Raw genomic sequence first — 10,783 nt, 5'->3', positions numbered from 1 at the left:
CTTCTCAGTTAACAACAGTTGTGCAGGATTCCGCTTGGCTCAGCTCGAGTGAAGCACCTGGCTGAGCCACAGAGGGGAGGACTGGTCCACTCTGTCTAGCAGGGCTGGGAGGACAGGGTTTGGGCACCCTGTCCCTAGAAACACCTGGTCCTTGGTAGGCACTTGAGAAATGTTTCCTGAACGAATTTAGCCTCTTGCAAAATTCCTTCTTTGGAAGGAATGTAATTCCACCTGAAGAGTTTCAGCCACTAGACCTGCTAGGTGGAGCAGTAGCCCACCCCTCTCCAAGCCAGGGACCACTACACGGGATCACTGAATTTTCCATCCTCCGCTGGAGGGTGTTAGTCCTGTGCTCACCGGAACCCAGGGCAGGAAATTGAGGCCATTCCTTTGTTTTCTTGCCTACCAACTGCTCTGCTCTCTGAAAGGTAAGAAGAGGGCAAAAGCAAGGAGGATAATCCCCCCACCCCCTATGCCCCCGAACAACCTGGGAGTCACTTCTACTCTTCCTCTTTCAGCAACAGCAAGACTGTTTTCAAAGAACCAGTCAAGGCGCTTCCTTCAGTAATTCTAAGTCAATGACCCTGGGCTAAAGCCTGGTTTCTCTTTCACCTCACCACCCTTGTTCTGCCCAGGCTTCAGATTCTCTAGGGGAGAACCAGTTACTGTTAAATGTCTCCCTGATTTCTGCATAAGTGCAAACAACACTACCTCCCCCCACCCCACCCCCCACACACCCCATCCCATATGTGGACTTACATCTCAAGAGAACCGGAAAGCACGCAGGGGAATTTACCAAGTCCCAATGGGCCTCAAGAAAAGGTATATCCTCAGACAGCGTGCTCATCTCCCTCTTCTTCCTCCCTAACAGAACCCTGGTTCTAAGCCATGATCCAGGCGCAGACCCTCACCTGCCTTAGCCTGCAGAAGTCATGGCTAGCTCATCCTCTTGTCCATGATGGTTTAGGAATGGGATGTTTCCTGGTTCTGGCCAAGGACACATGAGAGGATATTAGCCAGAGGTGTCTGAGAAAGGTTTCTTTCCTCCTAAGAGAGAGACGCAAAGACTCAGTCCTGTCCATTGGGCATTGATGTCTCTGGATGGGGCTCCTGGAACTCCTGTGGCCATAACATGAGGGATAAAGAAGAGGACAAAGTAAAGAGTATCGCAGAGAAGCAGAACCAGCACCCCGGAGGGCTGCCTGGCACTCACCCACGTAATGGAAGAGAATACAATCTCCTTACAGTTTAAGACAGTTTAAGTCATTATTTCTGTTACATGCAGCTGAAAACATCCCACTCGACAGCAATCATGCTAGAAATGCCCCCTCCATGATCATCATGTTGGACGGCGATCCCTGATACACGGGGATTATACCCCTCTTACCCTAACCTGCCAATATCACCCAATAAACAGACCCTGCAAAAATCAGGATCTGATTTAGAAGGATGGGGGGAGGAGCAGTGGACCACCTTCTCATCCTAACCTACAGTTCTTTAAGGACTGCACGAGGCTCAGGATGCCCAGACTGCCCCCTGCTATCCATATTAGGAAGAATTTTTTAATCAAATAGCACATCCTGTCCCAAGCATATACCATCTGGAACAAAATCCCCTTAGAGGCCACGAAAAATCTAGGCCATTTTTTTTTTTGAGGCTTCTGTCATATTAAGATAAAGAAGCAATTCCAATGTAAGGTTATTAGAATACAGTTTAAATGTTTATATTTTGCAAATAAATATTTCATATATCCCCTCCCCCCTACTTCAGTGCACACAAAATGCATTGGGAAAAAAATCAGGTTATGAGAAAAGAGTTTAAAGTTGTGGTTTGAACATCTTCCTTTTCTAATCTTTTTAGAAGTCCTCTGAGACAATAAGTATAAGACCATTCAGAGCTAAAGTCCAAATCTGAGACCCTTGGCCAGAAGATATTGTATTTTCCTGAAAATAAGTCCTAGCCGGACCATCAGTTCTAATGTGTGTTTTGGAGCAAAAATTAAAGTAAGACCCAGTTTTACATGTATATAATATACAACCTGGTCTTATATTAATTTTTGCTCCAAAAGATGCATTAGAGCTGATGGTCTGGATAGATATTATTTTTGGGGAAACACGGTAGCAGTGATCCTTTGTTGAACTCCATATTCTCTTCCAGAATCACAAAAGCATCAGCTTTCCCTGTCAGCATCTCACACTCAAGCACCAGTTCCCACTAAGTTCAACTCTTATATTCTGAGCTTCTAATTATCAGATGTATGTCGTAGAGAATTAGAGGTCCCAAGGACCATGACCATGAGCAGAAAAAAAGTAAATCTTCCAGCAACTTCTGCCAGCAATGCATTAGGACCCTCCAAGCTCCGAGCGTCCTGCCTCTGGGTTGATGCCCAACTCCAGGAAAGGCTGCACAGCGGTGTGCCTCAGAAAACTGGAGACACATTGTATTTCCCTCATTTGTCCCTCTGAAAGTAATATATCCTTTAGCAAAGGAAAGCTGGTTAGGTCTTCTTAATTACTTGGGCAGTTTATGATACTTTTTCTAAAGCAGGATAGAATAGTAGTTATGAAGCCTCTCCCTGTCACTTACACAGTGGTATGAATTCTGGAAAACCATTTTACCTTTGTGCCTCAGTTTTCTCAACTCCGAAATGGGAATAGTAATTGGGCTGTTCTGAGAATTAAATGAGTTGGTATATGTGGTGTTTAGGAACAGTGTCTAATGCATAGTAAATTACACGAGTTCTGAGAGTTAAATTCGCAAACTCATCCTAGAAAAAGTACTACATACCTCATTGTTGACTATCACTATGGTCACCTTCGAAGTACTCCCCTTGGGAAGCTATGCTCCAACGCCAGCGCTTAGTCTACCCTTCAAAGCAATTCTGGAACTCTTTCTGGAATGGCCATCAGAGCTGCCGTCATATTACCCATGTGTTCTGAATGTCATCAACATGACTTCTTTTCAATATTTCCTTTATCTTTGGGTAAAGAAAGAAGTCATTGGGGGGCAGATGAGGTGAGTAGGGAAGGTGTTCCAATACAGTTATTTGTTTCCTGGCTAAAAACTCCCTCACAGACAGTGGCGTGTTAGCTGGTGCATTGTCATGACGCAAGAACCGTGAAGTGTTGGCAAAAAGTTCGGGTCGTCTAACTTTTTCCACATAGCCTTTTCAGCACTTCCAAATAGTAAACTTAGTTAACTGTCCAGTTGGTACAAATTCACAATGAATAATCCCTCTGATATTAAAAAAGGTTAGCAATATTGTTGCAACAAGTTTGCGAACTTGTCAGACCTCATATGTACATATATTAGCTGCTATTATTATGTTATTATTACTACCCAGGCAAAAAGGAAATTTTGTTGGATGGTGTGGTAGGCAGAATAATGACTCCCCTGAAGATGTCCACTTTCTAATCCCTAAAAGATGTGAATACGTTAAGGTTAGGTATATGGCAAAGGAAAATTAAGATTGCAAGTGGAATTAAGATTGCTAATCAGATGACCTTGATATGAGATTATCTTTGATTATCTGGATGGAGCCAAGTTCATCAGGGATCCTCATGAGGCAAGGATGTAAGAGGGTGGAGCTATGATGAGTAAAAATAATAAGAAAAAAATACACCTCCATGAATATGTATAAAGATGAGACAATAAATAACAATTCTGGTTCCCCAACTTTCTTGACTGAAGGTATAACAGTTACTTTAAAGTGCTGAAGGTAATAAAATTACTAGCAAATTTTCCAATAGTGGGACGCGTAGTTCCATGTTTTGAAAGTGTCTCCTGGCTTGAAAATAAGGGGATTCTGATGCCCTTGAAAGATAGGTCATGACTCAGGTCCAAAAGAAGTCACTTTCTTGCAAGGATGCCAAACAGGCTTCACTTTGCATGTCAACTTTGATCTATTTTCAGTAGCTGCCAGGAGAGCTCAGCTGAGAAGGTTGTGAGGTCTCGCCCACACTTAGCTGGAAAGAGCTGTAATGATGAACCATTTCTGTTATGGACTCAGCTCAGGAGTTTTGTCCCACCCGTACCTACCTGCTATTCCATATAGAGCAGATTGACAACAGGCCGGCCAGGGCCTGGCCATGGTCTGCTCAGACCATAAACTTGGACTCTGAACCTGCACGCATTCATGGGCATTGCCAGTTTCTTGGTTCATTAGAGACCTAGAGATCTTTATGTGCTTCGAATATCCAAGTTTGTCGTATTTCTTTTAATTTTATTTCCAAGTGTCTATATGAAAAAAAAAATCTTCACTGAAATATATATATAGCACCTCTGAGAAGCTCCCAAGTTTATTCCTGTACATGGATCGAATGGAACTACTGGCAGGAAGGAAACCTGAGTTCGATCCCAGCAGTTCACTTACAAATGACTGCTTTTTCCAGGTTTTCCAACTTGAAAACCTTCATCCCAAGGAAAAATAATACGTATTTTTAGAGAGTTAGTATGAGGACTTTTGACAACATATATAAAGCATATCTTGTTAGTTGATGTGATATGAGCTAAATTCAGCCCTCAGACATAGTTTTTAGACTGAGTTCATTTTCAATCTAAAAAAATTACTAATTATTATGTTAAAATCTGGACCATCCAATTCTCTTTACAAAGCTAGATCTGGTCCAACTTGATCCAAATTAGTCAAACCAGTATCCACGTTATATTTTAATGGGATTACCAGGAGCTCTGAAGTCCTTCATATCTTCTAAAGCAACAAAGAGTGAGAAAGCAGCAGTGTATTTGTGGGACGAGGGCCAGGCAGGAGATCTGAATTTCCTATGATCATTTGGTTGTCACAACTTGGGGTAGGGGGTGTGATTAGAAGTTGCTACTGGCATCTGGTGCATAGAGGACAGCTAAACATCCTACAGTGCATAGGACGGTTCTCAACCCTTCCCCCCCAACAAAGGGTCTGGTCTAAAATGTTAGTGGTGCAGAGGTTGGGAACCTCTGCTTTAGAGAGCGATTTTGTTAATTAAAAAAAAAAAAAATCATCCATGAAAGAAGCATACTTCATAGTGGGCTTCGCTTTGTTTTCTTCTCTAAAGTTAACTGAAAGCAAACAACATGTATCACTCAGGCTTCTGCAGGAAGCAGGGAATGGATGACTGTGGTTGGTGACAAAACAATAAGAAATGGTACTGCCTGTCTTGTCTCTTTTTCAGAGTCAGGGAGGGAATGAAATGACCAGTAATTATCATTTAAACTGCTGTTTTATCCTGTATCAATCAGAGCTATTCATTCCGGTTACTCTCAGACTGGGCTGAAACCACACTAAATCAGGGTCATAGCCAGTGTGAATATATAAGGCCAGCCTTTTTACTCTGCAACTGTTAATGACCTGGGCTGAACATCAATGGCAAGTTTCCATGAAAAAGCCATCAGAGATCCTAATCTGGGAACAAATGGTTCTATATGGCGCCTATTACCTTGTTTTTAATATTCTGTGGTCAATGGGACCACAGCTGTAAACAACTCTCCAGTCTCGTTTTGCCATGAAGTTAATTTGCAGTATGTCAGCACTGCAGGCTCTTTGCATATGTTGAGGACAAGCTGATATGAGCAGGCCTGGAATGAATAATGTTTAGTAAAATCAATAAACCCTATTATTAGTCGCTAAGGGGACTGATTTTATGTCTATAAAAGTAAAACAATTAGAACCGTATTAATGGCAGATTCATCATAGTAATATAATGGAGCCAAGCATGCTTGTCTTTTGGGAATCTTTAATTTACCATTCAGCACTGACTATGTACTCAGCTAGAAAAATGGCACACATAATATAAACAAGCTCTGGCCTTTGGCAACTCCTGTTGTCATCAGCAAAAACAACACTGTAACAGTAAGAGGAAGAAACAAAACTTCATTTAGTGATTAACGTAAACCAGTCATGAACAATGTTCCAGTAAAAGCCTAGGGGGAGAGACTATTCAAATCGCATTGTGCTTTTGGTCATGTATCTCTCTATATTTACCAGCATTCCTGTTTATTATGGGAGCAGGGTGAAGCATGGTCTGATGCACCTATTTATACCCTATCTATTTAGGTACCTAACTAAAAGTGATTACCAGCCTGGTATATAATAAGCACACATCCAGTCACTTTGCAGCTAAGGCAAAATTGCCTTCCATAAGATTTTTAAAAAATACTTATTACTAAAAGCAGAAAAGTCAGCAGGAATCCACAGTATCGCCTACTTACCAAGAGGAACACAAAAATTCAGCTGGTGAAAATGTAAATTGACCTTAGTTCTGCTCCTGTGTTTCCACAATTGAATTATTCGGTCAGTTCCAGAACTGGAACAGTATGCAGACAACCAACAGAAATACCTTAAACCATATTCTGAACAAGGGAAACATACTCGTTTAACTGGTCTAAGACCAATCCCAACTAGTCTTCAAGGATACATCTGGATCTGATCTAAGAACTGACAAAATTTGATAACTTAAAACATGACGAAAGTATGTGAAATATTTTTAAAGTGTAGCAATAAACACAGTGTTGTTTTTTCTTTAATAAATTACAACACGAACAAAATTCAAAAGAAAAACAAACTGAAAATTGAGATTCTCTTATTGAAATCTATTAAGAACAAGGACTAAACCCATAAGGCACGCAGCAAAAGCAACACTTGGTGGTTTTCCAAAAGCGGAGGAAACATTTCTTTTTGATTGCAAAAATCTCTTCATTTGTGAAACACAGGCCTCTAAGTAGGGGAACTAAGCAAATTATACCAAGACAAATTTTGTCAACTTAAAGAACTTTTTAGAAAACCAAGTGGTAAAACTGTCATTAGCAATTATAGTAAAACCATAAAAACTTACAGCTGGAATGAAGCACTGAAATCAACCAATCCAAACACAGGAAGCACAGTCCTACTTGAAGGTTTTGCTCTTGCTTTCCCTCTCGTGCAGTGCTTTGCCCCCACATGTGTGCACGCATTCCTTCCTCCTCTCGGTTAGTGAAGCCTCCCAGATCACTCTATTTACAGTTGCAGACTCCCACACAGTGAGCTAGGCTCACTCCCATGCTTTATCTTTCGCCATAGCATTTACCAACCGTCAAATACACAGAAAGTCCTCACTCAACGTTGTCAATAGGTTCTGTTACTTGAAGCGAAATGACATATAAGGAAACCAGTTTTACCACAGGCCAATTGATAGAAGTTACTACGGCAACTAATCAACGACATAATGAAAAGAAGTTGAATGAAATGACATTATTCGAGGACCTGCTGTACTCTGCATATTATGTATTTTATTATGTTTACCTCACCTACTAGAAAATGCAAACTCTGTGAGGACAGGAAGTTTTGTATGCTTTGCTCACTGCTATACCCCAGCACCTCACAATGCCTGAGATAAAGTATGTGCTCAATAAGTATTTGTTGGAAGGAAGAAGGGGAGGGATAACATGAGGAAATAGTCAGTTCTGTACATTTGACAAAATATTCTAAGTGAAACAATTTAATGACAAGTCAAATAAATGGCTGACTGACTTTTTAAACACTTTATCTATTGTCCACCCACATGTCACAAAATTTATACCTTTGGAATATCAATCCATATCACAGAAACCTGTATCTACCTATTTGCAGTAATATCACGCTCCATGTTTGGAGTGAATACCCAGCAAATATGCATATACCCACTGAATTAAATATACCATTTGGCAGTTATACCTGCATATCATATAAAAAAAGTTATTATCTGTATGCTGTATCTTATGTATTGGACCTTCATAGTATTAGGAAACTTTTCTTTGAAAATTAGAACCACTACCAGTCAGCTGGAAATAATATGAGACAGACAAGAAGCCATTATAAAAAAAAAAAAACTTTTTTAATTCTGATTGCCAAATTATTTAAGGCAGGTATAAAAAAGGAAAGCATTCAATATACATTTTACATAAAATAAACTAGATTACAGCATAAAACAAGTAACCAGGCAATGGCGTTAAAGTCTCTCTCTTCTAAAACTGGATAATTGTAAACATGAAAAAAAAAAAAAAAGGACTGCAGGACTATTCAAGTAATAGAACAATCACAGATGTCTCTGGTACGCAGGCTATTGGGTTATTTGCCATTCAAGATTATCAAAAAATGACACCTCATTATTCACAGATGCTCATTATTTCCCCATTTTAATCTTTACATTATGTACAACACAGTTTTTGTGGTACTGGCAACCCCATGCCTTCCAAAAGCATTTTTTTCCACAATACACAAGTACAAACAGTGACTACAGGAACATTTTTACACTGATGCGTCTTTAACAGGAGCCACCAAATAGACATCTAAATTGTACCAAGTGTCATCATCACAGTTAGCCTTTCTGAGGGGCTTATGGGAAATATATGAAGGATATGCAAAGTTCAGGCACACTGATACATAACATTATTTATTTACAATTTAAAAGGAAAAAAAAGAAAGTAAGCAGCCTTTTGTGGCTAACACTTTTTAACATGACAGATACACTTTTATTTCCTTTACTGAGTGGTTTGCAACTTGGCAGCAGACCCTGTGTGTGCGAGCCTGGTTACTGATACAAAAAGTAAAGAATATATATATATATATATATGTATATATACATATATGTATACGTATATATATATAAAACAGAAGTTTAATTACAGCAACATTTGTTACTCTGTGATAAAATCTGTAATTTACAAAAATGAAATGACTGGTTTTTGCCTGCCATTAAGGCATTTCAAATTAACACCATGGAACTGATGTCTGTATAAAGCGCTTCCCCATGTGATCCAGTCACATGACAACATACATTTCCAATCTTGTTATTCTCTGCAAAAGAAAAGAAAACCTTAGCATAGAGTTCTATCCACATTTGACACTTAAAATATGAAAATCATAAGATTGATAGGCTTATTTTAGTTCTATTCAATTCATGGACTCCAATTCCACAGAAAGTGAATGAACACAAGGATAATGATATACATTGTGAAAAAAATAATTTTCCTCTTTAAAACAACTTGAGGGATAATTAAAAATAACAAAGAACAAATATCTTTAGCATTAAGAAAATAAATTTCGGGTGCAGCTGGATGGCTCGGTTGGTTAGAGTGCAAGCTCTCAACAACACGGTTGCCGGTTCAATTCCCGCATGGGATGGTGGGCTGCGCCCCCTGCAATGGCGACTGGAGTTGGAGCTGAGCTGCACCCTCCACAACTAGATTGAAAGACAATGACTTGGAGCTGATGGGCCCTGGAGAAACACACGGTTCCCCAATATTCCCCAATAAAATTAAAATAAATAAATAAATTTCTCCATTTGTGACTTTATTTTTAAACATAATAACACAAAGGGAGTCACAATGAATACTTGAACAGAGCTAGGAGGATAATCTAAGAAATTTTCCAACTGGTTAACAAACTGGTAAGTTAATGACTGATCTACATTACAGCTACAGAAACGAGGTTCATGGTATAGAAGTCGCATGTGAAACATAGTGGCATAAAAGCACATTCATTACAATAATATAAAACCCTAGGACTTCAGTTTTTGGTCTAAAACGCCTGTATTTGCTTTCCCCAACCCATTAAGATAACTCTATCTAAAAACCCGATTCCAAAGGTGGAGGATATTTACCTTCTTTGTGCAGGAAACATTCCTGATGCAGACGCTTGGGCAGCCACCTGCTGAGAGGCAACGAGGGCAGCAGAGGTCAAGCCTAATGGGGAAAAAATGCAGGGTTTCTGTGACATTCAGAAACATTAGAGTAGATCCAGGCCCAGTGGTGAAGGGCTGCAGATGCAATAAGTCCTTTCCTAAACACACACATGAAATGTTTAATGCAGCAAGGACAGAGTACAAACCACTTGGTCTAAACAGTATCTATTCCTTTATGTGGTTTTCTGAATAGCTATTCAAAGAGAATACAGCATTCCATATCTCTGGCTCTGCGTGGTGCTAAATGGTTTGCATGTGTGCCTGAATAGAAAGCTCAGGAGAAATAAGTACCAGGTAACAACAGGAATCGAAAGTCACTGCACATTATAGAAGCGACATGCTATTTACTTAGAATACAATACTTTCATAATAACTTTTGTCACTTTAACATATTCCTGTGATCAAACACAATGCTCCCATAAGGTACATGGAACCAGTGAACCAAACTTAGAAACTGTCTTAACTTTTACCAAGAGAAAGGTAACAGAGAGAATGCAATGGCTCCAAATGGCATGAAGTTGCCAAAAAATAAAATAAAATAAAATAAAATAAATAAAAAAAAATTCTTTTTAATTCTATAGAAAACAACCCTGGGAAAAAATACAGGAAACAAACGCAAACCTAGGGAAGATTACTCTCTCCATCTGTGTCCTTTATGTTCTCTTTTAACATCACTAGTTGACACCGAGTAACATGAGTTGAAGAAATAAAATGACCATTTCACATCTGTAGCACTTCTCACTTTTGGAAGTACCTTCAAATATATCATCTTGTATTCACACAGCCTAGTAAGAAGCAACTTAGCAAGTGCTATGGACGGAATTGTGTCCTTCCAACGTCCCTGTAGAAGCAATAACCCCCAATGTGACTTTATTTGGAGACAAGACCTATAAGGAAGTAATTAAGATTAAATGAGGTCATATGGGTGGGGCCCTGATCCAACAGGATTTGTGTCTCTATAAGGAGAAACATCAAAGAGTAACTCTCTCCTTCCCTTGCTCCCTCCTTCCCTCCCTGATGAGCACAAAGAGGTCAAATGAACACTCAGCAAGAAGGCAGCTGCCCGTAGGCCAGAAAGAGAACTTTCACCA

The 10,783-nt window shown here is 39.7% G+C and overlaps 1 protein-coding gene across 5 annotated transcripts in view; it reads right to left on the bottom strand.

Annotated features, from left to right (window-relative positions):
* Positions 1 to 1,659: 1,659 nt before the first annotated feature.
* ZNF608 (zinc finger protein 608) overlaps positions 1,660 to 10,783 on the bottom strand; it is a gene marked incomplete at its 3' end in the record, with an annotated part of 109,807 nt that continues 100,683 nt past the window's right edge. For 3 of the 5 annotated variants that reach the window (XM_081053532.1, XM_081053534.1, XM_081053531.1), the window contains exons 9-10: positions 9,612 to 9,693; positions 1,660 to 8,806 (exon numbers count right to left, since the gene is read on the bottom strand). In XM_081053532.1, the coding sequence (XP_080909658.1) occupies positions 8,800 to 8,806; positions 9,612 to 9,693 (89 nt within the window). Of the gene's footprint in view, positions 8,807 to 9,607; positions 9,694 to 10,783 lie in introns of those variants that run through there. The other 2 variants (XM_081053535.1, XM_081053533.1) reach the window with 1 other exon arrangement.

This window comes from Rhinolophus hipposideros, assembly GCF_964194185.1.
Source record: "Rhinolophus hipposideros genome assembly, chromosome: 7".
NCBI classification, from domain to species: domain Eukaryota; kingdom Metazoa; phylum Chordata; class Mammalia; order Chiroptera; family Rhinolophidae; genus Rhinolophus; species Rhinolophus hipposideros.
This window is presented reverse-complemented; position numbering and strand designations above follow the sequence as displayed.